Source organism: Caretta caretta, chromosome 14 (genome assembly GCF_965140235.1).
Source record: "Caretta caretta isolate rCarCar2 chromosome 14, rCarCar1.hap1, whole genome shotgun sequence".
Classification (NCBI taxonomy): domain Eukaryota; kingdom Metazoa; phylum Chordata; order Testudines; family Cheloniidae; genus Caretta; species Caretta caretta.
In genome coordinates, this window is record NC_134219.1 from 20347540 (window position 1) to 20375502 (window position 27963).

The following is a 27963-nucleotide window of genomic DNA, read 5'->3' on the forward strand; positions in this document are numbered from 1 at the left end:
ACACAGTCACAGAAAAGCAAAGGTTGAGAACCACTGCTCTATATCTGGAAAACAAACTACATGCCCTGGGGCAGTTCCAGCTTGTTCAGAATGCAGCAGCTTGACTATTCATCAGGAACATATGACCCCAACAAACCATTCTCTGGATTGGCTCCCCACTGTATACAGTTCAAAGTCACTGTTCTGATTTTCAGAACCTTGCACAGAACTGATCCTGGCTATCTGAGAGCACATCCCTCCATCCATGACTATGATCCCCTACAACAGCTGAGTTTCACTAGAACGATGATATTGCCAACCAAACGGAATAGGTTTGTGTTTGCAGAAGACAGAACCTGCACAAGAGCTGCATCAGGAATATGGAACTCACTGCCAGATGAAATAAGAATGACCCTTAATACTGCTGTATTCAGGACAAAATGTAAATCCCACCTGTTCGCCCAGTATTTCGCACAATAGTATCCTCATTCTCATAAATTCATTCATTACAAAATAAAATATAAAACCCTGATCCTGCTTCTAGAGGCATTGAAAGGAGGAAGAAAACTCCATCATATTTTAAGCAATTAGATAAGATCAGATCCTACAGTGATGAGCGCCATATAAATACAGTGGAACCCCCATTATCTGATCTAATTGGGATCAGGGTCAGATCGGATAACCAAAAATCTGGATAAAGCGAAAAATGGGCGGTTGGTTTCCCGTTGTCAGCCCCGAGCAGCGGGACCCCCGCTGCTGTCAGCCCCGGGACTGGTGGTTGAATAAATATGGAGAGCTGAATTATGGAGGCTCAATTAAACAAAGTTCTACTGTATCCAGATTGAAAGTTGGGCTTTTAAATTCTATCTTACGTTAATATCTACTTGGCACATCACTAAGTTGGCTCTAATATTAATGATCTCCAAAGAAGCAGCATTCAGTTAGCTTCTTATACTCTTTCCTTCCTGCCTCCATTCACTCACCCTCAGTTCTCACTTGAAATCTCAGGTGTGGGGTCAAATTAATGATATGGATACTTGTGAGGGGTGAGTACCCCACACAGGCCCTGAATGAGTTAATGTGGGCCTGAGAGGCCAATTATGTTACCGGCTGCACTTGGAGTCAGAGCCAGGCTTAACTGACGATGAAGCTCAGCTGGGCAGGAGCAGGCTGGTTAGTATAAAGAGACAAAGTCTGTAGCAGAAGAGGGGCTGCAGGGGAGTGTCTGCAGTGACTCGCTGGGAACAGAGAGGTTGTCAGGAGGAAACCCAAGGGGAAGAATAAGTCCTGGGACCCTACCCTGACTGGAGAAGGCTGGCAAACAGCCACGGAAACATAAAGCAGCTACTGGGGTGCAGCAGGCCTCGTGGTGAGCCCTGAAAGAAGGGAATAATTTGGACTGCCAGAGACAGAGAGACCTGGAAGATGTTCTGTGGAGGAACAGAGTAAAGGGAACTTAAGAAGTTTGAAAGGGTAAGCCTGAGAAAGATTGGGTAAGAAGGAGCCAAGGGAAATAGCAGAAAGGAGAAGGACTGCACGGACCTTGGCTGCTGGTTATAGGTTCCCTGGGCTGAAATCTGGCGTAGTGTATGGGCCCACTGGGAAGGTAGCCTGAGTCCAGAGAATGGGACTAGAACACTGGAAAGCCCTAAGGCAAGGGTGTGAAGACCAGGGGCCTGGAGATGGGGAGGCTCAAGAAATCGGACTGTTTTATGGTGGGTTTCTGTTATCTTGAAAGGGGCAACTAAATCATGACCTGGTCAGAAGGCCAAATTACAGGGAGAAACATCACTGCAGCAACGGAGCAAGCATCAGCATATGGTGCCATGCAGGGGAGAGAGATGCTATGCCACAACTACCCAGATGGAGGTTCTTTTGCTGCGTGACCTTCCTTTGCAATGCTCAACTGATCAATATCAGCAGCAATGGAATCCAGTAATTCTACCCACAGGTAAGGAATGAAAGAAATTGCTGCAGTAGGCGAGAGAGAAGTTTTAAGTCAGCCATGGATTATTCAAACTACATGCACACTTCTGACTAAGGAGTAGGTGAGGACACGTCCAAGGTCATGAAAAAAAATCTTTCCTTTGTGCCAATCCCATCCTTACTGACATATATCACTATTACACAACAGGTCCAGACAAGCAAAATTAGACAGAGCAAAACATGAACACACATTTATCTACTGCACAATATATTTTCTATTAGGAAGAAATGTATGCATTGAAATTTGCCCACACTGAATAAAAAATAATTCACTTTTGAGCTCAGTTGTTCATTGGCCTCTTTTGAACAAAGACGCTTTGCCAAATTGTGCATGGTAATGTTGCAGGGTGGAGTTATGCCTGAAGGAATTAAACTCAGACAACTCTGTTCAGTTCATCTGATGCTTAAACAATATTTGTTTACAGTTTTTCCAGTGGTAAATGAACAGGACTATGAACTAATGCATTATTCTAATTCACCCAATCCACTAGCTACTTGAAGGTTTCATCAAAGATGCATATAACCAACCAAGCCGGAGTTCACTCACATTCATATAGTGAGATAATATTGTGTAAAAATGGCTTTAGGCATTACAACTTTTGATCTAAATCCAAACTACAGCATTAGGCATACAGCAAATGTCAAGTATACTATACGCACATTTGAGAAAAGGCAAGTAACTGTGCTACAAAGACAGGTTATGACTGACAGTGGCATATATTAACAGCCCTTGCTCGGCCACGGAAACACTGGGGAGCAAAGCCCTTTTACTCCCCTGTCCAGATTGTATTCCAGCCTTGGGGGAGGGAAAGCAGAGTCTACTTGCAAGATACTAATCCCCGAGAGCAAGTGGGTGGGGAGTGGAAAGGACCACAAATGAGAAAAGCCCTGTCTCTTCTGTCCCAACTCATTTTTGAGAACTGTTGCACCTCCCTACTGTAGAGACTTTGATGCTTTCAGACACTGATTTTTCTTGATGTGAATAGTTTTCCTAATTTGTGTTGTGATTATAAAAACAGTTAGGTTACAAACCACTATTTAGCAGTAATCATGCTAATAAAGATCAACATCTAAGCACGCGTAAGTCTATTCAGTATAGCATCAGGACAGTTTTCATAAGTCTTTGCCCAAACAAATTTACAGATGCCACATATCTTTCAATTTCTGGTATCTTAATATCCAATTATATTCATTTATACATATCAGAACACAAATCCCCCCACACAACTTTCCACTTATCTCTATTCAAGTATGCTTGTAGTACAAACTACTATTCAACAGCAGTCCCACCAATCACATAAATTATATAGAAAGGAATATCATATTTCACAAGAAAGCTAACAGCATGAAGCTTTGGAACACACAGGTGTGGAGAAGAGCAGGTGCACATCCCAGCACTGAACAACAGGTTGTTTAGCAGACATTCCTTAGCTGAAAGAACTACAATGCTCTCTATTCTGGACTAAGTGTGTTTGGGAGGGAAAGTTCAAAGGTGATAACTCTCAGAGTGGTAATTTTAAGAATGTCTATTTTGTTCCCAGACCTCCTATAGTAAATACCTTTTTGACAGATAAAGTCAATTGACCTTTGCTTTACAGAAATCCCTTGAACACTGCCTTCAAAGCTTTAACATTTTCTCTTGGGAGGTTTATTGCACTGTGAAATCTGTTTTTACCAAATATACAGAGATACAACTAGTTTTTAGAGGCAGAATTCTTCATGTCAACCACATATGGACAAATAAAACTGATATTACACATCAACATGTTCATCAAGTTTACCATCTCCGGGAAGGTAAGTGGAACATATATAAGAACTTCAAATGGCCCTCTACTGCTGGTTCTAGTCATTGAAATACACTTAAAACTGTGCTTCTAATAACCACACTGTTCATAAAACCTTAATTTCACTGAACAAACACATTTATATCACAGGAATAAAGAACAATTGTTCTACAGACGACTACTTTATTTTAGAGCCAGTATTGGGGAAAAAACAAATGTCAATTTAACTATAGGTTTGTGCAACCATTTATATAATAAACCATACATTCTGATTGTTTGAGGACGTGTAAACATTAACCACAGTTGTTTAAATCATTGTTGTAAATTCTCCTTTGTAGTTTTTCATATTACATAGCGTGCTACATTAAAAAGTGTTCTAGTTTAAATGACATTCTATTCTAATACTGGTTTGGAGAAACCTTTCTAACCTATCTGAAACTAGTATATTACTGTCAAAAGGTTTGGTTTGCCTAACAGCAAACAAGCATAAGAAAAAAATTCAAAGTAACTATTACATACAAGGCTCTAGCTAAAGGAAAACTGCATGTTGAGAATGCTTAGCCACCACCAGCCCAGTGAAATTTTCCCATCCTTTTAAAGAAATGTATCCAGCCACACAGTTTTATGGTTTGGGGTGGTTTTCTTGTTTTTTTTTAATGAAAGTAGTACTCACACTATTTGGGTGCTGAATGGCAGCTTCATGCTGCAGTCTCACCCTCTGTGGCATCATCACATCATCCTGTAATAAATAGCACACTGTTACTGAACAGAAAAAGGGTCACAGTACAGTACTCAACACACACTAGAATATGTTGTTAGGTTAATAATCATTTCACTGGCCTGCAAACAAAGCCTTTTTAAAAATACAAAGGCACCAAATATTAAAACCACTTTGACCATTGTTTGGTTTCCTTTAAAATGGACTATAACATAGAGATAAAAGGTATTTTAAAAGGAACCTAATAAAATTTTGCAGAATTAAAAATTACTTGTTAGGCATTATCCCTCTCTTGGGGGTCTCTAGGAACACGCTTGAGTGAAGATCCTCTATCTGCCACCCCCTCCGGAGCATTTAGACCATTCAGCCCACTAACCAGCCCCTCCAAACAGTGCTGAGCTCTCAGACTCCAGCCACAGGTTAAACACACCATTACCCAGAACACTACCTGAAGGTGTCTGTCTTCTGGTTTACCTCTTCAAGGGGCACATGGTATAATGCATTAAATGCACAGACACTTTGCATAGGATTCTAGCACACTAATGCTCTTTACTTAAGCATGAGAAATACAAAGAGTACAGATGGTATAGGAAAAAAAAACAAATATCCTAAATGCAATGCCCCTCACTCAAGTCTAGCTCATCCATCCATTGGGAATCCTTGGGGGAAGTAATCTGTGTTCAGGTATGCAGATATTCTCCCCTGCCTCATCAGGCTCTGGCAGCAGCTTCCCTTAGAACAGCGGTTCTCAAACTGTGGGTCAGGAGCCCAAAGGGGGTTGCGACAGATCACCGGAGCTGGCTTAGACCTGCTGGAGCCCAAAGCCAAAGTCCAAACCCCGCCGCCTGGGGCCAAAGCCTGAGCCCCACCGCCCTGAGGGCTTCAGCCCTGGTTGGTGGGGCTCAGGTTACAGGCCCCCTGCTTGGGTCTGAAGCCTTTTGGGCTTCGGCTTTGGCCCCCCAGCTCAGAGCGGTGTAACTTAGGCTTTGCCCCCCACTTCCCCCAGCTCAGGGCGGTGTAGCTCAGGCTTTGCCCCCCTCTCCCTCCGGGGCAGCGGTGCTCAGGCAAGCACAGGCTTCGGTCCCTCCTCCTGGGGTCATGTAGTAATTTCTGTTGTCAGAAGGGGGTCACAGTGCAATGATGTTCGAGAACCCCTGTCTTAGAGAGAGCCAGTGAAAGTGGCTGAAGACCTAGTTCTTCAGAGGGTGGGGAGCTCACCCAGTCTAGGACATTTGTAGTTGAATAGAGGACTATCCCTAGTTAATGAGTCTCTTTGGAATTTTAGTCCAATATGGAGGCAAAGAGACCTCAGAGAGGCAGTTAGCTCCCTCATTCAAAATGGAGTTTGCATCTTGGTAAAGATACATACAGAGTTCACAGTCTCACACAGAATTCATAAGTGGTATACACAAATCTCCCAAATTCCCACAAGACCTCTAAAGGTACAGAACAAGGAGTTATAATGTTCACTGTTTTGTGAAGTCAGAGAAATAACCTGAATAAAATTTGTCTATGGTACCTGTAGTCTAAAGTTCCCTGGTTATTCGTTTGGAACAAGGAGTCCGGTGGCACCTTAAAGACTAACAGATTTATTTGCACATAAGCTTTCATGGCTAGAACCCACTTCAAAGGATGCATGGAGTGAAAATTACAAATGTAGGAGTTATTATACTGACACATGAAGAGAAGCGAATTACCTCACAAGTAGAGAACCAGTGTTGACAGGGCCAATTCGATCAGGGTGGATGTAGTCCACTCCCAATAATAGATGTGGAGGTGTCAATTCCAGGAGAGGCAGAGATGCTTTAGTAATGAGCCAGCCACTCCCAGTCCCTATTCAGGCCCAAATTAATGGTGTTAAATTTGCAAATGAATTTTAGTTCTGCTGTTTGTCTTTGAAGTCTGTTTCTGAAGTTTTTTGTTCAAGTATAGCTACTTGTCAATCTGTTATAGAATGTCCAGGAAGATTGAAGTGTTCTCCTACTGGCTTTTGTATGTTACCATTCCTGATGTCCGATTTGTGTCCATTTATTCTTTTACGTAGAGACTGTCCGGTTTGGCCAATGTACAGGGCAGAGGGGCATTGCTGGCACATGATGGCATATATAACATGAGTAGATTTGCAAGTGAATGAGCCTCTGATGGTATGGCTGATGTGGTTGGGTCCTCTGATGGTGTCGCTAGAGTAGATATGGGGACAGAGTAGGCAACGAGGTTTGCTACAGGGATTGATTCCTGGGTTAGTGTTTCTGTGGTGTGGTGCGTAGTTGCTGGTGAGTATTTGCTTCAGGTTGGGGGGCTGTCTGTAAGCGAGGACTGGCCTGCCTCCCAGCGAGGATTGGCCTGCAGCCCAAGGTCCGTGAGAGTGAGGGATCATTTTCTAGGATCGGTTGTAGGTGGTTGATAATGTGGTCGAGAGGTTTTAGCTGGGGGCTGTACGTGATGGCCAGTGGTGTTCTGTTATTTTACTTGTTGGGCCTGTCCCGTAGAAGGTGATTTCTGGGTACCCGTCTCGCTCTGTCAATCTGTTTCTTCACTTCAACAGGTGGGTATTGTAGTTTTAAGAATGTTTGATAAAGATCTCGTAGGTGTTTGTCTGAAGGATTGGAGAAAATTCGGTTGTATCTTAGGGCTTGGCTGTAGATAATGGATCGTGTGATGTGTCCTGGATGGAAGCTGGAGACATGTAGGTAAGTACAGCGGTCAGAAGGTTTCCAGTATAGGGTGTTGTTTATGTGACCATCACTTATTTGCACTGTAGTGTCCAAGAAGTGGATCTCTTGTGTGGACTGGTCCAGGCTGAGGTTGATGGTGGGGTGGAAGGTGGAATTCTTCAAGGGCCTCCTTTCCGTGGGTCCATATGATGAAGATGTCATCAATGTAGTGCAAGTAGCGGAGGGGCACTAGGTGACGAGAGCTAAAGAAGCGTCGTTCTAAGTCAACCATAAAAATGTTGGCATACTGTGGGGCCATGCGGGTACCCATAGCAGTGTCCCCAAATCTGAAATGGTTGTCGGTGAGGACAGTCACAAAGTTCAGCCACCAGGTGTGCCATGGCCTCATCAGCGATACGGTTCCCGACAGCTTGTAGTCCATCTTAGTGTGGAATATTGGTGTAAAGAGCTTCTGCATCATGGTGGCCAGGATGGTGTTTTCAGGAAGATCATCAGTGCATTGTAGTTTCCTCAGGAAGTCTGTGGTGTCTTGAAGATAGCTAGGAGTGCTGGTAGCACAGGGTCTGAGGAGAGAGTCCAAATAGCCAGATAATCTTGCTGTAAGAGTGCTGATGCTTAAGATGATGGGGCGTCCAGGGTTTCCAGGTTTATGGAACTTGGGTAGCAGATAGAATACCCCTATGGTCGGGGCTCTGGGGGTGTGTCCATGTAGATTTGTTCCCGTGCTGTAGCAGGGAGTTTCTTGAATAGCTGGTGTAGTTTCTTTTGGTACTCCTCAGTGGGATCAGAGGATAGTGGCCTGTAGGATGTGATGTTGGAGAGTTGCCTGGCAGCCTCCTGTTCATAATCCGACCTGTTCATTATGACTATAGCACCTCCTTTGATTATAATGTCAGAGTTGTTTCTGAGGCTGTGGATAGCATTGCGTTCTGTACAGCTGAGTTTATGGGGCAAGTGATGCTGTTTGTTCAAAATTTCAGGCTGTGCATGTCTGCGGAAGCACTCTATGTAGAAGTCCAGTCTGTCATTTCAACCACCAGGAGGAGTCCACGCAAAATTCTTCCTCCTGTAGTGTTGGCAGGAGGATTCCTGTGGGTCAGTGCACGGTTCAGTGGTGTGTTGAAAATATTCCTTGAGTCGGAGACGATGAAAGTAGGCTTCATTCATTTGCACATTTACTCTGCTATTTTTAAGTAGATTTTTGAGGGGTGACAAGCCTTGTAATTGAAGATTGTACACTAGGTGCACAGTATGACAGGGATCATGACACATATGTATAAAATAAAGCCATGTATAGAAGAGTTCCTCAACTCCACAGGCTAACAACAAATAAAGTAGATATTGGGGTGGGAAGGGGTGGGGCTGGGGCGGAGCAAGGGCGGGGGCTTTGGGGAAGGGATGGAGTGGGGGCGGGGCCAGAGCAGGGGGCGGGGCCAGAGCAGGGGGCGGGGCCAGAGCAGGGGGCGGGGCCAGAGCAGGGGGTGGGAAGAGGCCAGGCGGGGGCGAAGCAGGGGCAGGAAGAGGTGGGGTGGGGGTGGAGCAGGGGCAAGAGGCGGAGCAGGGCCTGGAGCAGCACACAGCTGCATAGAGCACCAGGAAATTTGGTGCCCCAAATTTCCTGGTGCCCTACGCAGCTGCGTATTTCGTGTATGGGTAGGGACATCCCTGAATAAATGCCTAGGACAAATTCTGGCTCTAAAGCTCTGACCAGGAGGGAATTCCAGAATGCAGCAGTGGTGTCCATCCTGGCTCCCACAAAACAAACAGAACTGACACTCCACAGGCCTGTCCAGGAGTGCTCTGTGTGGTAGGCAACTATTTTGCAATTGGTGGTTTTGTTTGTTTAATTTTTTGAAATCAATATTATCAAACTTTTCAAACCTTTATAAAGTTTATTAGCAAACCCAACTCAGCCTTCTTTTGAAACAAGCTTTTTGAAAACATTCCTTTCAACTCCCACAATCAGCTTAGTAAGCAGGTATACTAGGAATATTTGTACAATAGATAGCTACAGTAGACAGCCAGATATATGGAGAGTAGCATCAAACAGTCTAGAGCCCATGCAGAAAACAGCAATATCAAATGCCCATGGTTTACAAGAATCCATGAATAAAAGTAAAATGCTGCCTTCCTGCTTAACCAGTGAGGTGACCGAGCTGCTGATGTCACTCCATGGTAGAGGCAATGAGGAGGGGAAAGGCTAAATTATCACTGTGTGTTACTAAAAAATAGCAATCACCAGACCTGGAGGGGGTCTGGTGAGTACACAAGCCTCTTGACCTTTGGTTTCATGATTTGAAGACAACAGAACCCCTTGTTAAAACTGTAGTCCGATGACGCATAGGAGCTTGGGTTTTTTTTTTCATTTTTTATATATAACGCATGCACCTGTCAGTCTTTGTAAAAAAAAATACAAAACCCATTACCAAAAATATCTAATTCTACAGTATTTTCGGCATGCAACTTAGTAACCCAGTGAGCTAAGAATTGTTACCAAATAAATACAAAGAACAGGGCTTTTGTTTTCTTAGTATTAGAAGTATGAGAGTCTATTCTCCCATCAACTTATGGGGGAGTATCACAGGAAACTTGTGTGTATGAATAATAATTACAGGTACAATGCATCCCACACATCAGTGTGGAAATACAAACTGCTTACAGTGTAATCAAACAAAGGATATTCCACTGGAACACTAGAGCAATCTAATTCTGAAGGAGAAATCCAAAAACCTGTGAAGACGTTTCACGGAGACTGTAAGCTCCCAGTACTCAGACACAAAACCCAACAAAAAACAAAAATTCAGGAATGTTGTAATGTGATATGAAGATATTTACTTATAGGTCAGTAGTTTGAATCCTACCCAGGTCAGTAGTGACCAAAAGTTACTGTCTGAAAATTGTCTTTTCATTTCAGTACAATTCCTGTAGATACCCCTGCAAATCTTACATCCCTAAAAATACCCACCATGACTACAACTGGAAACCTCATTAGGAATATCAGCAGAGAGGCAGAGGTCTGAATATGAGGCCTTGTCTACACTACGAAATGGGGTCGAATTTATAGAAGTTGGTTTTGTAGAAAGCGCTTTTATACAATTGATTGTGTGTGTTCCCACACAAATGCTCTAAGTGCATGTAGTCGGCAGAGTGTGTCCACAGTACTGAGGCAACCGTCGACTTCCGGAGCGTTGCACTGTGGGTAGCTATCCCACAGTTCCTGCAGTCTCCGCCACCCATTTGAATTCTGGGTAGAAATCCCAGTGCCTGATTGGGCTAAAACATTGTCGCAGGTGGTTCTGGGTGCATATCCTCAGGCCCCCCTTCCTTCCCTCCCTCCCTCTGTGAAAGCAAGGGCAGACAATCGTTTTGCACCTTTTTTCTTGAATTACCTGTGCAGATCCCATACCACGGCAAGCATGGAGCCTGCTCAGCTAACCATCACCGTACGTCTCCTGGTTGTTGGAAGACGCAGTACTGCATTGCTACACAGCAGCAGTTTATTGCCTTTTGGCAGCAGACAGTGCAGTATGACTGGTAGCCATCGTCGACATAGTCCAGGGTGCTCTTAACTGACCTCGATGAGGTCGGGGCACCTGGGCAAACATGGGAGTGACTCAGCCAGGTCATTTCCCTTTTAAGTTTCATCTCATGGCAATTCAGTCCTACCAGCAGTGCACTGTCTTTTAATCAGCAGCCAGCAGAAGATGATGGCCAGCAGTCATACTGCACCATCTTCCACCAAGCACCCAGGAGATGACGATGGCTAGCGGTTGTACTGCACAGTCTGCTGCCAGCAAGATGTATAAAGATAGATGAAGTGGATCAAAACAAGAAATAATCCAGATTTGTTTTGTATTCATTTTCTCCTCCCTCCCTCCGTGAAATCAACGGCCTGCTAAACCCAGTTTTGAGTTTTATCCTTGAAGTTTTGAGTTCTATCCTTGAGGGGGCATTCTGTTTCTCGCAAAGCCACTCCCTTTGTTGATTTTAATTCCCTGTAAACCATGTTGTCAGTCATCCCTCCTGCTGCCAGAGCAACAGCAAAAAATCGTTTCACACCCTTTTCCCTGGGTTGCCCGAGCAGGAGCAGATGCCATAGCACAGCAAGCATGGAGCCCATTCAGCTCACCACAGCAGTTATGACCATTGTAAACACCTCACGCATTATTGTGCAATGTATGCAGAACCAGCACCCGAAAAACCAGGCAAGGCGGTGACGGCAGGCAGTGATGAGGACATGAACACAATTTTCTCTAAAACCCCTTCCCCCGCAATTTGGAGATCATGGTGTTAATGGGGCAGGCTCATGCCTTGGAATGCCGATTCTGGGCCTGGGAAACAAGCACAGACTGGTGGGACTGCATAGTGTTGCAGTTCTGGGATGATTCCCAGGGGCTCCGAAACTTTCACATGCATAAGGGCACTTTCATGGAACTTTGACTTGCTTTCCCCTGCCCTGAAGTGCAAGAATACCAAGATGAGAGCAGCCTTCACAGTTCACAAGCGAATGGCAAAAGCCCTGTAGAAGCTTGCAATGCCAGACAGCTACCGGTCAGTCGGTAATCAATTTGGAGTGGACAAATCTACTGTGGGGGTTGCTGTGATGCAAGTAGCCAACGCAATCATTGAGCTGCTGCTATCAAAGGTAGTGACTCTGGGAAATGTGCAGGTCATACTAGATGGCTTTGCTGCAATGGGATTCCCTAACTGTGGTGGGGCTATAGACGGAACGCATATCCCTATCTTGGGACCGGATCACCAGGGCAGCCAGTACATAAACTGCAAGGGGTACTTTTCAATGGTGCTGCAAGCACTGGTGGATCACAAGGGATGTTTCACCAACATCAACGTCGGATGGCCGGGAACGGTTCATGACGCTCGTGTCTTCAGGAACTCTGGTCTGTTTAAACGGCTGCAGGAAGGGATTTACTTCCCAGACCAGAAAATAACTGTTGGGGATGTTGAAATGCCTATAGTTATCCTTGGGGACCCAGCCTATCCCTTAATGCTCTGGCTCATGAAGCCATACACAGGCACCCTGGACAGTAGTCAGGAGCTGTTCAACTATAGGCTGAGCAAGTGCAGAATGGTGGTAGAATGTGCATTTGGACATTTAAAAGCGCGCTGGTGCAGTTTACTGACTTGCTCAGACCTCAGCGAAACCAATATTCCCATTGTTATTGCTGCTTGTTGTGTGCGCCACAATCTCTGTGAGAGAAAGGGGGAGACATTTATGGCGGGGTAGGAGGTTGATGCAAATCGCCTGGCCGCTGAATACGCGCAGCCAGACACCAGGACAGTTAGAAGAGCACAGCAGGAAGTGGTGCGCATCAGAGAAGCTTTGAAAACCGGTTTCATGACTGGCCAGGGTACTGTGTGACACTTCTGTTTGTTTCTCCTTGATGAAAACCCGCCCCCTTGGTTGACGCTAATTCCCTGTAAGCCACCTGCCCTCCCACCTTCGATCACAGCTTGCTTGCAAAGGAAATAAAGTCACTATCATTTAAAAAACATGTATACTTTATTAATTGATTATAAAAATAGGGAGATAACTCACAAGGTAGCCCGGGTGGGGTGTGGGAGGAGGGTAGAAGGGAAGGAAAAGGCCACTTTAAAACTTGTTGAATGCCAGCCTTCTGTTGCTTGGGCTGTCCACTGGGGTAGAGTGGTTGGGTGCCCGGAGCCTCCCACCCCACCTTCTTGGGCGTCTGGGTGAGGAGGCGATGGAACTTGGGGAGGACGGAGGGCAGTTAAACAGGAGCTGCTGCAGCAGTCTGTGATCCTGCTGCCATTCATGAACCTCTACCAGATGCCGGAGCATGTTCATTTGATCCCGCAGTAGACCCAGTATCTCCTCATACCTCCTCTGATCTTCCTGCCACCACCTCTCCTCACGTTCATCGGCCACCGTCCTGTGCTCTGCTATTGTGTCCCTCCACACAGTTCTGTCAGTGCCAGATGACTGCATGAGCTCAGAGAACATTTCATAGCGCGTGCGTTTTTTTCTCCGCCTTATCTGAGATAGTCTTTGGGAAGAAGAAGGGGGGCTTGAAACATTTGCAGCTGCTGGAGGAAAAAAGAAGTGAAGTTTTTAAAAAGATACATTTTACAGAACAATGGCTATACTCTTTCACGGTGAACAACACTATTCACATTACATAGCACATGTGATTTTGGTACAAGGTCGCATTTTGCATCTTATGTTGAGTGCCTGCGGCTTTGGTGTTAGAGATCACACACGCAGGACCGGGCAACAGAATTCAGCTTGCAGGCAGCCATAGTAAGCCACAGTCTTTCGGATTCTGCAATCTTCATAACAGCAGCCCCATCCTTTTCCATACCAAGCAAAGCCCGTTGAGTTAGCCATTTAGTGCTGCAGTTTTCCTGTTAATGTGCAGCAGCAGAAACCAAACTAACCCCCTCCCTGCATCCAATTCTCTGGGATGATCGCTTTTCCCTTCCCCCCACCGCCTGGCTGGTATCAGGGAAGAGCCCTGCTAGCCAAACACAAACAGCTCAGTGCCAATGCCCCCCCCCCCCCCCCCCACTGCTGGGCTAACTGCGGGGAGGATTTCTTTTCAGCCCCAGGCAAACAGCCCAGTAGGAATGGGCACCTCTGAATATCCCCTTAATCAAATTCCCCTATTTCAACCAGGTTACCATGAACGATATCACTCTCCTGAGGATAACACAGAGAGATAAAGAATGGATGTGGCTTGAATGCCAGCAAACACTGGGACCATACGCTGCCAGGCCTTGTCATGCAATGATACCAGATTACTTGCTACTAGCATGGCACAGTAAAGTGTCCTACCATGGAGGACGGAATAAGGCTGCTCTACCCAGAAACCTTCTGCAAAGGCTTTTAGAGTACCTCCAGGAGAGCTTCATGGAGATGTCCCTGGAGGATTTCCGCTCCATCCCCAGACATGTTAACAGACTTTTCTAGTAGCAGTACTGGCCACAAATGCATCCCAAGTCCTCAGGGCTACTTAATAATTAAAAAACGCTTGCTTTTATAACATGTATTATATTTTAAAAGGTACACTCACCAGAGGTCCCTTCTCTGGCTTTGTTGGGTTGGGAGGGTATTTCAGTCAGGGTGATAAAAAGATTGTGGCTGTCGGGGAGAACGGTGTGCTGTGTGCTCCCCTCAAGCTCGTCCTCCTCCTCATCATCTTCCCCATCTGCAAAATCCTCAGCCATGGTGGAGAGTACCCCATCATCGGAGTCCACGGATAGGGGTAGGGTAGTGGTGGCGGCCCCCCTAGAACTGCATGCAGCTCAGCATAGAAGCGGCATGTCTGGGGCTCTGTCCCAGAGCGTCTGTTTGATTCTTTGGTTTTCTGGTACGCTTGTCTGAGCTCCTTAAGTTTCACACGGCACTGTGTTGCGTCCCTGATGTAGCCTCTGTCCCTCATGGCCTCAGATTTTTTGAAATGTTTTGGCATTTCATCTTTTGGAACGTAGATCTGATAGCACGGATTCCTCTCCCCATACAGCAATCAGATCCAGTACCTCCCGTTCAGTCCATGCTGGAGCTCTTTTTCGATTCTGGGACTGCATGGTCACCTGTGCTGATGAGCTCGTCTGGCCAAACAGGAAATTAGATTCAAAAGTTCCTGGGGCTTTTCCTGTACACCTGGCCAGTGCATCCAAGTTCAGAGTGCTGTCCAGAGTGGTCACAATGGTGCACTGTGGGATAGCTCCCGGAGGCCAATACCTTCGAATTGCGTCCACACTAACCCTAATTCGAAACGGCGATGTAGATTTCAGTGCTAATCCCCTCATTGGGGAGGAGTACAGAAATCGGTTTTAAGAGCCCTTTACGTCCAAAAAATGGCTTAGTTGTGTGGACGGGTGCAGGGTTAATTCGGATTTAACGCTGCTAAATCCAACATAAACTCGTAATGTAGACCAGGCCTGAGAATGAGCTAACCTCTCAACCTAAAAGGCTCTCACTCCAAGTTAGAATTAAGAAATGCTGACAGCACGAGGAAGTGTTCTTTGCTGCCTATTTGTTCTTTACTTGTTTTGTTGGTAAGTAAAAGACTTCAGTCTTGTCATGCAGTATCTTTCATGACCACAAAAAACTCATGTTTATAAAAAGAAAGATTGAAGAAAACTAAAAAGAAACCCAAACAGAGTCTGTAAAACATCAAACATTCCATATACTCTAACATTATTTTACAAAAAATATTACTCCTGGCAGGACTTTTAAAACAGAATGCATCAGCAATTAGACGGTACTTAAAACATACTCCATAAATTTAGATTTTGAATTCATTCTTCTTTCCACTCTAGCATAAAGAAACAGTGTTTTCTTAAACAAGATAGGCAGTCTTGTAAAACTGGGGTAATTCCCTTCCTGCTCTGAACAGAGTACAAACACCTCTTACATAGTCCAAACTTACCCTCTGCCTGGGGTATGGTATTAATGTTTTTAAAATATTAATAAAATCAAACTTTAGCCCAAGCTTTCCCTCCAAGATAAGCTGTTTGACAGGTTTCCACTGTTCCAGTCCCTTGTTCCCTTCACTTCATAGAAACATTCCAACTTTTCTGATACCTTGGTTGGAGCTAAGAGATCACTCACTTATCACCCTGATGAGCAGTATCTACTTCACTTGTCTATGTGAAGTTCTAGCAACTGAGCTAAGTGAATCAACAGAGGAGCCCTGAATCCCTATTCTGTGTCCTAGAAGTTGCCATTAGAGCTGGTTGGAAATTTTCTGATTGAGTTTTGTCGGAAATACTGGTTTGTCAAACTAGAAGTGTCTCCTGAAAGCAAGCCTCCCCAAATTGCAGGCAGGCTTCAGCAGTGAAACTGACAAAAATGTCAGTTTCAGTCAGCAGCTGCCTGTCTCAGGTGGCATATTTTGTTTCCCAAACACCATGTGTCAGTCAGTCTGTTTCCTAAGCTCAGTTTGGGCGGGGGGTTTCCAGTTTGTGAGAAATTATTAAAAGTTTGATTTGGGGCTGTTTCAAACCTACACAACTGAAATACTGAAATGTCATGCAAACATAAATTTGTAATCTCAAGTTTTGGCCAGCTCTAATTGCCATCCTCTTGCATTTCTATAGAGCAATGTCATTTTTCACAGCTCTCTACTAAGAACAACAAATATTCAACCAATCTTTCTTCCTTTCTCATTAAAAGTTTAAGTCAGACCAATGCCAGTAGGAGTGATCTAAGTAACACCCAAGCAGTTGAATAACCTTGATATAAGGGTGACACCATACTTTATCAAAAATGAAAACAAGAATTGAAAAGTTCCTGGAAGTGGATCCAACTAATTGATGCACTTCAAGGTTAAAGATAAACTAATGAAATAATCACAGAAGCGGTTTCTTATCACATGAACACAAGTTTCCAAAAAATATAAGATATATAGTCACAAGTATTTCTTGTATCTAGTCATTAGGCAACATTTTGCAATAATGTAGGAAACATGACTGATTTGCAAAGACACTGGGGGAAAAGGTCTTACTCATCAAGTGCAGTCCAAGTGGTACAAAATATACTCCTGAGGGCATTCCGCACCAAAAAAATAAAAATTCTGCACGCAATATTTTAAAATTCTGTCAAAGTCTGCAAATTTTATTTGTCAAATAAATGTGGAGGCTGCAGTGTGGCACTGGGTAGCACAGGTCACTGGCTGCACGGAGGTGGGAGATCACTGTGCAGATTTCCCCCAGGACACGGACTCAGTGGTGAGGCTGCACCCAACCCTGACACAGCACAAGGACCAGGCCTGCCCCAAAACACCCCAGGGCCCTGGCCCTCTATGCCAGATGCACCAGGTGTGCACAGGCAGGCTCATCAAGGCAGGATCCAAGTGTGGATGTGCCATAAATATAAAGGAAAGGGTAACAACCTTTCTGTATACAGTGCTATAAAATCCCTCCTGGCCAGAGGCAAAATCCTTTCCCCTGTAAACGGTTAAGAAGCTAAGGTAACCCCACTGGCACCTGACCCAAAATGGCCAATGAGGGGACAAGATTCTTTCAAATCTGGAGGGGGGGGAACAAAGGGTTTGGACTGTCTGTGCGATGCTTTTGCCAGTAACAGATCAGGAATGCAAGCCTTACAACTCCTGTAAAGTTAGTAAGTAATCTAGCTAGAAAATGTGTTAGATATTCCTTTGTTTAATGGCTTGTAAAATAAGCTGTGCTGGAGGAAATGTATATTCCGGTTTTTGTGTCTTTTTGTAACTTAAGGTTTTGCCTAGAGGGATTCTGTAGGTTTTGAATCTGATTACCCTGTAAGGTATTTACCATCCTGATTTTACAGAGGTGATTCTTTTACCTTTTCTTTAATTAAAATTCTTCTTTTAAGAACCTGATTGATTTTTCATTGTTCTTAAGATCCAAGTGCTTGGGTCTGTGTTCACCTGCACCAATTGGTCAGGAGATTATCGTCAAGCCTTCCCCAGGAAAGGGGGTGTAGGGCTTGGGGGGACATTTTGGGGGAAGACGTCTCTTTCCCTGTTTTGTTTAAAACGCTTGGTGGTGGCAGCATACTGTTCAAGGACAAGGCAAAGTTTGTACTTTGGGGAAGTTTTTAACCTAAGCTGGTAAGAATAAGCTTAGGGGGTCTTTCATGCAGGTCCCCACATCTGTACCCTAGAGTTCAGAGTGGGGAAGGAACCTTGACAGGAGGGGCTTAGTGTGGGGGGATCCAGCTGTGGGTTGAGAGGGTTCTGTGTTGGGCAATCTGGGTACAGGTGGCTCAGTAGGGGATCTGAGTGCAGGGATACAGAGGGGCTTGTTGAGGGGTTCTAGGTGCAACAGTAATGGGACTCTGCAGGGGGGGTCCAACTGATGGTGGTTGGGGCTCAGCAGGGAGGGGTCTGCGGGTGGGGGGATAGAGCTCAGCGGGGGGTCTGGGTGTGGGGAGTTCAGTGGGGGGTCCAGATGCTGGGGGTGTGGGGCTCAGTGTGTGGGGATCCAGGTACAGCTGGTTGGGGCTCGGTAGGGTGGGGATCCGGATGCATATGGCTCATTGGGATGGTGCAGGGGGAGCAGGGGCTCACCAGGTGTGGTTCTGGAAGCAGGAATGGTGAGGCTCAGTGGGAGGGTCTGGGTGTGAGGGGGTCTGGATGCATGGGCGTTGGGTGGATGGGGGAGCAGCTTCTCATACAGTGATCTGTCCCGCTGCAGCTGAGGAGCAATGGGTGCAGGAAGCACAGGGAGGGAGGGGAAGGGCAGTTTCCAGAGCTTCCTACAGCCAGGGGAGAAATCTGAGGGTGGGTCTGACATGGCCCCGGATGCCGTCCAGGGGAAGAGGAAGTCCTGTCCTCCCCAACCCAGCTGGGACTACCAGCTGATCCCAGTGCAGGGTAGTAGCCACCAACCAGGTCTTCCGCAGTTCTGCCCCATGCCCCACAGTGATTTACCTCTGTGCCCTTGACACCCAAAACTGCTGGGGAGGGTCGCATGACCGCTCTTGTGGCTCTCCTTTGCTTCCCCATCAGAAAGTCATTTTTCTGTGGGGAAGCAAAGAAATCTGCAGGGGACATAAATTCTGCGCAAGCGCATTGGCACAGAATTCCTCCAGGAGTAAAAAAAGGGAAGACTAGAAACTCCATAGATCATAAATACTTCAAAAGTATGACAGCTCTTTTTACCACCTAGTCCACAGTTATTAATATAGCATGATCCCAGTGAATCCGGGTACACTATTGCACAAGTGTTCCAGTAAAATTTTACTCTACTGTCCTGACGAAAAAGATATAAATTGGGGAGGAGAGGAAGGGAAACAGGCACATTAACAAATGTAGGCTCAAGCCTGAAACAAAGCTTGGTAAATCACAAGGCAAACTATCTGGATGACAGAACAGGATTCACTCTTCAGTTAGATTGTTCATTTCATCTGCTAAAGAACCATCACCTTAATTCTTTATGCCAAGAAGAGAGATGGGTCTTAATATAAAATGTTACTTTATAGAGGCTTCAAAAGACATTTTTAAAATATTAATCTTTAAATCTACCACTTATTGGAATTATATAGGGCTTTTTAACTGAGTACTTGTTAAACACAAAAGAAAACAAGAGTGGTAAGAGACAAACCCACTAAAAAGCAAGGAATGTTAGTGCTGTCTTTCTCTCTCACAGCCCTTCCACATATACTCTTGTTCTAAACAATTTCAGTGCTTGTGACTCCTTATATATGGATCCTGCACAATTAATATTCTGGGAGCATAATTAACAGAAATTGATTGATTTACGTTCAAATTACAAAGAAAAAATGGGCTTCCTGAATAAAATAAACACGATCAAACCAAAGGACAAAACCATTCAGATAAACGTGGCATGGCCTTGCGCACATATATCAACTATGACTAGATTTAACTTTTTATAACCAGACTGATAACTTGACAGCTAAGGTCTACATAGTGAGATTTGGTTTCAATACCAAAAACATTTTGGATTCGAAATGCAGGTATGAAATTAGTTCAACTGCCAAGTGCCTTTACATGAATAATCTGGTTATATTCAGCAAGGAGGGACCAATAAATAATTCAGCTATTATTACTTTTGAAACTAACACTATTACTGCAGGGACACATCAGTCTAAATTGCTAACTGCACTGAATTAATGTCAATTTCATGGCAGAAATGCAGTAAGTGGAAAGGTAATAAGCTGCAACTTTATTAGCACTGTTGACATGACAATACTCTCTCTCTCACACACACACAGAGTTTATATAAAGAGCCAGCTTAGTTTCTGTTGGGCTAATGCCTCACTTGATTCCCTCATGTCCTCTATTTTCTGCTAAAGCAACAATCATCAATTATGCCATTAAACAGTCTCCAGTCACGCCATACATGCCATTCTGTCAGTGAAATATTCTCACTGTGTCCCCACCATGACCATTTCCATGCTAGAATTGGACCACTCAACCCACACATAGAAGTGTCTGCAGGGGAATTCTATCTCATCAGTTGTATGAAGTGGGTGTACATCATGTCTGTATCCTAACTGTATTCTCCACTACTCCTCGTGGTAGCAATAATTATTCATTAACATTGCAACAATGCACAATTACAGATACAGAGCTGGATTTTCAAAATAACTCAACAGTGGCCTACCTCTGCTCCGCTTGAAGTCAACAATAAAATTCCTATTGACTTCAAAAGGAGCAGAGTTAGGCCAACACTGAGTGCTTTTGAAAACCCCATCCAAAGTACCCAAATGTTACATGTTATGAGCTAAATTTCAACCATATGAATGTAGTAACAGTCTGAGCATTTGTATCTGTACCAACGAGAGCATTACCCAAGAGACAAATAAAATGAAAATCCATACCTCTACCTGACCTGATATATTCCTTCCAGTTCCAATATTTGAAAAATAAATACATGGTTTGCATAAGAAGAATGGGTCCATCCCAACTAATCACTTCAAATCCAACAGAAATATATGGTATTAGCATGGTTTAACAAGTGGCAGAACAAGAAATTACTGGTTCCACACCCAATAGGCTGGGTCATTCAGGTGCCTCTCCCCCCACTGGCAGAGGAACCAGGTTGCAGATTTTGTCTTATGCCTCCACAGAGGTCAGCAACATTCTTAATTAAAGTGCCTATGTTAGCTTGTTTTAAAAGAGGCAGTACTACCCAGGGAGACAAATTCAAACTGTAACCCAATTTTAAAATTCTCCTCCCACTTTTTTTCAAACTTCCCTCCTGATGCTGAAAATGAGGGTTAAAATACAAACTTTTCTGCTAAGTGACCCTGGCAATAACTCCAATGGAAGAGGGTTTTTTGTTTTGTTTTGTTTTTTGCTATCACAGACATGGGGATGTATGATGCACTTTAATTCAGTTCTCCTCCACCTGCTCTGTTCTTGTGAAAAGGAGATAGGTACAGAAAAGTAGTATTACACCACAAAACAGCGAGACCAAGAGGCTTTTATGTGTCATTACCTTGCCTGTTCAAAAGAATGGAGCAGGTAAAGCAAAAGAACAACATGACATACATCTATTTGTAACCACAAACCAAACCCCAAACCAGAACCATCAGTATCTCTGTATATTCACCTCTTCTGACTGTATTTGGCCAGACAGAGAAGGAAACTTAACCCAGCTGCTCATCTTCAGCACTTAGGCATTTACTGTGTACAATCTTTTGTTTGTAAAACATGCAGTGAGAAGTACAAAATAAAACCGTATAAGAACACCTTTGGACAATTTTGGTAGCCTTGTGCTTTGGTTGGTCGGTGCCAATCTTTTTATTTTTTTTTAAACAAGTTGGTGTCCAAATAATACCTAAAGTACTACAAACATGAGATTTCTCTTACTATTCCACAGTTCATGTGCATTCAAGTTTTTTCCACTATCCAGTCAAACAACAGAAATCATTCACTGTGTACCACACACTATAATAGTGAAACTAAACTAAGGTTCTGAGAATTTTCAGCAACTTTGGAAATTCTAGTTATCTAATACTAATGATTATCTTTATGCAAAAATAGTTATTGTACATTTACAGAATTGTTATGGGGCAATCCTATAAAAATATATAGTAATTAAGATAATGAATATAACAGATGTACTGTTTAAGATTGGTTTCTATAACTACAGACACGAGATTTGATTTGATTTTTGGTTTAAAATTTGGAACAAAAAGGCAGTGACTGGACAAACATATTTTAAAGAAAATATTCCTCTTATGTTAGGCACAGTTTGTTTAAAAATCACAAATTTAAATCACATCACAAAATAGGGAGGCCTTAATTTTTTCATATTTCAGGGGGCATTTTATAAATGACATTGAGAAACAATTTTAAATTTAATTTGGAAATAATGTTTTATTTTAAGAACTAAATCACATTATTCAATCCATATTACTAAACAGATTTCAATTAAAAACAAAAAGTGCATCCAGACTAATTTTTCAGAAAAAAGTAAACCATTTTTTTCTGATTTAATTCATAGACCAAGTTCAACTGAAAATTTAATGTAGCTTAGTTTCACTAGACTACAATATCTATGTGATTCTCAGACGTGCAACTAAAGTAGCCAAGAGCTTGTGATCATGTCCAAATTTGCTTTCAAAGGCTCTGAAAGTAGAGATGGGAAAGACCCGTCAGTGCATCTTGTAAATCCATCAACCACTGCAAAATTGTTTTCTACAGTACATTTCAGTTTGTCCAGTTTAGATTTAAATGACTTAAGTGATGGGGCTTCAACCACTCCCTTAAGAGATTACTCCACAGTCTGAGACCTCATTTTCAGAAATATTTTCTTTACAGCCAATTTAACATTTCCTTTACTCAGTTTTATCCCATTACTCCTAGTTATATCCCTAGATCACTCCAAACAATTCCTCTTTCTCCTTACTGTTTTCAAACTTCAAATACTGGTTTTCATGTCCTTCCAATCACATTACTATGTCCATCATTTATCATTTTTTCTTTTCGAACTCAATCCTGTAGCCCAGGGATGAGCAAACTATGGCCCACGGGCTGGATCCGGCCCCCGGGATTGGCACCCCCGTGGTGCTGTGGGGTTAAGGCTGGCTCCCTGCCTGCTCTGGCCCCGTGCCGCTCCCAGAAGTGGCCAGCACTGTGGCCCTGTGGCCCCTGGGGGGGGATGGGGGGGACAGAGGGCTCCGCACGCTACCCTCGCCTGCAGGCACTGCCGTCCACAGATTCCATAGGCTGGGAATGGGGAACCACGGCCAGAGGAGGTAACCACATGCGAGGGCAGTGCACAGAGCCATCTGCCCCCCTTCTCCGCCCCCCCGGGCCACAAGGACATGATGCCAGGCACTTCCGGGAGCGGAGCAGTGCTGGGCCAGGGCAGGCAGGAAGCCTGCCTTAACCCTGCTGCACACCGCTGCCACCCCAGAGCCACTCAAGGTAAGTGGCGCCGGACTGGAGCCCACACCCTGAATTCCTTCTGCACCCCAACCCCCTGCCCTGAGCCCCTTCCTGCACACCACACTCCCTCCCACACCCCGCACTCCCTCCTGCACCCCAACCCCCTGCCCCAGCCCTGCATGGAATTTCCCCACCCAGATGGGGCCCTCAGGCCAAAAAGTTTGCCCACCCGTGCTGTAGCCCCTTCAATTGCATATTTCTCTGAATTCCCTCCAATGTGTTGACATTTTTCAGTTCTGAGGTACCCTGAATTATATGCAATATTCTAAGTGATTCAGTTCTAATCGCTGACAGGATAACTAGTTTCAAGGCTACCCCTCTGGAGCTGCCACTGAATACTGTTTTTCAACAACAGTTTTAACCTAGGTTATATGATTATGCCAGAAGATTTTAAATTGACGTGTGCACATCAAACTAATTCAACAGTGGACAAGAAGCACCTTCATCCTCTCCAGGACAATAGGTTGCTACAAGTTTCACTGCACTTTCCAAATATGTGTTTACATTCCATACTCACGTCACTGTATTCCTCTCACCTGCTCTCCACTGATACTGGCCCAGATTGTGGCCCTTCCCGTGCAGGAGTGCAAGGGAGTTAAGAGGCTATAGAAGCACCCCTTTACTTCCTTGCACCAGCGCATTGTACCACCACCTCCTGAGTGCAACATGAAGCAGACTATGCAGTTGCACATGCCTCCCTTGTGCAGATGGGCAGAAGGAGGCAAGGAATGTGTGGAGTGGGGCCTTAACCCTACCTCCCCACTGCACCTGGCAGTATAGTAAAGCCAGCATGTCAAAGAGTCGTGGGGAGTCTTGGAGAGAGATTGTGACTCTCCATACAGCTCTAGGAGCACTGCAAAATTCTCCTCATTGCTATGGACTGGATCATAGACTGATACACAGATCACAGTAAACAATTAAATTAGTCCTTGGAACATGTTACGGATTCAAAACAGTAAGGGCTCACAAGAAGTAGATTAACTATAAGAAAAATCTCACAGCAAATATCACAGTCATATTTTACTTCAGCAAAGCGAAATGTGATGCTCATTGTGATCAATCAAATCCATCAATTTCACCGGTGGCTATTAAGCATCTCAAGCCATTTTTTTCCAAAATGGAACTAGTGTCATAGTCAAAGTTAGTATTAAGATTCTACCCACTTAAATATTCCCTGCACTTTCAACCAGATTGGAATTCCTGACTTCCTGTCCTAAAAGCTCTTAGGTGCTGTTAACCAACTGCCCCATTTTACTTGAATGTGTCTGCATTTCAGTTAAATGACTCCAATTTGCAGGCACCATGGAATCTTTTGGGATGAAATGTATATTACTAATGTAAGCTATTAGTCATAACATTCTAATAGTGCTTTTCATACCCTTTAGAAAAAAGTTCACAAATTAATTTTCCCTGCTAAAAGGAAAGTATTTATACAATGCTTCCTAACAAATAAAATGGAAACAATAGAAAAAGGATAGTTTCCATCCCTGAGGGACATTGCAGTTTCAATTATTATGTCAATAGTGTACACCTCGATTTATTACATATTCACAAAACGGTTGCTACAAGTTAATAAAAATCTCACATAAATATCTGAAATTATTAAAAATAATCACATAACAAACTTACCGACAAATTCAATGAAAAGATGTCAGATAATATGTGGTTTATTGTAAATGTAAATATATATAGGTATATAAAATGTAAATGCTGTCAAATAACTATTTAAGTAGCAATAAGCAAGGCACCAAACCAAAAATAGAATCCTTTGATAGGTGCTCAAAATAACCCAGAATTTATACAAATGTTGTTGATTACAAACATGCTTTCTGTTCTCCATAGTCCATTTTAAGCAGAGAAGCAATTTGCTGAAAGATGGGGGAATGAAAAGGTCTTTATTCCACATGAAGAGCCAACAGGGATTTCTAAACAAGCCCAGATGCGTTTCTGCCTTTGGGGGGCCTTGAGCTCCATCACCTTTCAGACAGACAGGCACTCTGCCTGCTCATGCTCATATCTGCTATATCCCTTCCACAGAGGGTTGGCTTGCTTCAGTCAAGTTCCACAAGTTCTTACACTTGGAACAATTGCAGATGCTGCTAAATATCCAAAGCCAGTTATAGCAGATAACTGTTTTCCTTACAGCAAGACACTGCACTTAAAAACAAAACAAACATTGCTAACTGCGCAAATTATTTGTTTTGATTTCACTGGTTGGTGGGAAAAAAAAAACTTCAGAAGAAAAAATCTGAACTTCAGGACATTATTTAAAGTTGTCTCTGTTTAAGTTTTTGTTTCTTAAATCAGTCTGGACAAATTCAAAATGACAAGCATTTCTTAGCCACATCTATACATAATCTGCCTGGACTACACTAAACTACAGAGTGCTAACCTCCTGAAGAATTTGCCTGAAAATTTAATTTTTCTCCACGTTTTGACTGAACATAGCAATTCAACATGTAAAATATATTCTTCATTAAGATTGACCTTGTATTACAAAACAGAAGGAACAATTCCATTTTAAGTGCTAAATTAAGAATGAAACCAAAGGTTAATGCTAAAATAGTCACCTACAAATTCCACTACTTTCACTTGTTTAATTAACGTATTTTATGTTTTGCCTCCTACATTTATTTTAGTATTTGGGGATAAGGTTTGAATTTGCCTAATTAGCATATAGGAAAATCAATTAAACCCTCCTCACAGTATGTACTTAAAAATAAACTGAACTTCATATAGGCACTGAAAAACATCTATAAACCTACGAGTTATTAGAAAGTATTTTAAATACTTGAACTAAATGTTTGCTTTTTTTATTGTTTTAAATTATATGCTAAACCTCTTACATACTAAATGAAAGTATTCAAATTTTAAAAACATTTGAAAAGTTTTAATAAAAATTTTATTCTTTTATAGATCATTGAACTCATAATGTGCCCTCAACTGACCTTTCTTTCTTTCTTTCTTTTTTAATGCTTATGAGTAGTGGCAACAGTGTACAGCTCACTCCATATCGCTGCACAGGTAACGGGGATTAAAATTGCTTCCACCTTGTCTTCTGTCTATTTTGAAATGTAGCTTGCCTTAGCACATGTCAAAGATTTTTTTTTTTTTTTGGGTGGATAGAGAGTAAATAGATTACAAAACCCCACAAAATAAATGAATCTACAATAGAAAGTCTGATCATTGCTTCTTTACCTAAGCTTTAGAGTACTGATTTGACAGAGCAAAAATACTTACTACTGGGGGAATTCTGCACCAAAAATGTAAAAATTCTGCACACAATATTTTAAAATTCTGCAAAATTTTGCATATTTTATTTGTCAAAACAACACAATATAATCACACTGGTTTTAAAAAATTACCAAAATAATTGAAATTACAATACAGTGGATGGAGAATGGGAATGGAGAGCTTTGGAGGAAATCCCCAAACACACTCTCTCTAATAGTACTGTAGCTAGTATTGACCCTTTACTTCTAGTTAGTCAACAAACATATGCAGCCATATGCTCAGTTTTGCATCATAGGCAACTGAAGAGGAAAAGATCAGCAGCCACCAATTCAAATAAAGGAACATTAATTCCTGAGCTTTCTCCTCATGTACGGTAAATAAACTTAACATCCTTTCCTGATAATATCACTTTGAATTGTTAGTGAGCAGCAGCATTCTGGCAGTAAACGCAATATTGTCTCTGAATTGGTCAAGAAACAAGCATACATAAAACAAAAATCGTGTACCACAACGTAGCTGGCACAAAGCTTTTCAATGGTGTTTAAAATAAGTCTGATAGTATAGTATATGTTACAGAGTATGAGGGGTTGAGTAATCAGTAACTGTAGTTCATAACTGAACACACTCATATTCCTTCTGGAGTCCCGTCATCATGGCGCTGCACAGAGGGCCCTGCTGAACCACCAACTCTTCAGTTCCTTCTTGTCAGCTGGCTCTGACAGAGGGGTAGGTGGGTGGGTCTTGGAACGGACATGAGCAACACATCTCAAAGAACAACAGTTACGAAAAGGTAGGTAACCATTTTTTCTTTTTCAAGTGCTTGCTCATGTCAATTCCAAGTAGGTGACTCCCTAGCATTTCCTAGGAGGAGGGATCGGAGTTCATTGATTCGCAGACTATAATACCGCTCTGCCAAATGCAGCTCTGCCAAATCCCTGGCCTGTTGTATGATGGCGTAGTGTGAGGTGAAGGTGTGGACTGACGACCACACTGCGGCCTGCAGAACTCCTGTGTTGGGACCTGGGCCAGGAATGCCACTGAGGACGCTTGCGCCCTTGCGGAGTGCGCTGTCAGTGCAGGGGCTGATACCTTTGCTAGGTCATAGCATGTTCGAACACAGGAAGCAATCCACCAGGAGATTCTTTGAGAAGCCACTAGGAGGCCCTTCATCCTATCTGCTACTGCAACAAAAAACTGGCTCAATTTTCGAAAAGCCTTCATCTGTTCGATACCAAAAGCCAATGATTGCCAAACGTCCAGAGCACGGAGCTTTTGTTCCCAGCTGTTAGCGTGTGGCTTAGGGTAAAAAACTGGGAGAAAAAGGTCATGATTGGCACGAGACTGAGAGGCAACCTTTGGAAAGAAAGACTGGGTGAGGTCAAAGCTGAACCTTGTCCATAGAGAAGATAGTGTATAGAGGTTTGAATGTTAGGGCCTTAAACTTGGATCCTGTCCTAGCTGAGGTTATCGCCACCAAGAACGCTACTTTCCACAACAGGCAGAGTAGCAAATATGTTGCTAGGTTCTCGAAAGGGAGGCCCCCATCAGTCTTGAAAACACCAAGTTAAGGTCCCATGCAGGGATTGGTTGTTGAATTTGAGGATATACTCTGTCCAGTCCTTTAAAAAGCGGCCAATCATTGTGTTAGGGAAGGCTGAACAGCCTGCAACCCCTGGCTGAAAAGCAGAACTGGCAGC

The 27963-nt window shown here is 43.4% G+C and overlaps 1 protein-coding gene across 5 annotated transcripts in view; it reads right to left on the bottom strand.

Annotated features, from left to right (window-relative positions):
- Positions 1–27963, bottom strand: part of QTGAL (queuosine-tRNA galactosyltransferase) — a 304777-nt gene that overhangs the window by 254450 nt on the left and 22364 nt on the right. For 4 of the 5 annotated variants that reach the window (XR_012664925.1, XM_048817362.2, XM_048817367.2 and 1 more), the window contains one exon: positions 4423–4488. The exons of the other annotated variant lie outside the window; for it this stretch is intronic. Coding sequence is in view for 3 of the 4 variants with exons in the window: in XM_048817362.2 (XP_048673319.2) it covers positions 4423–4488 (66 nt within the window). In the remaining variant the exon portion in view is untranslated. The remainder of the gene's footprint in view (positions 1–4422; positions 4489–27963) is intronic. 5 annotated transcript variants of the gene reach the window in all.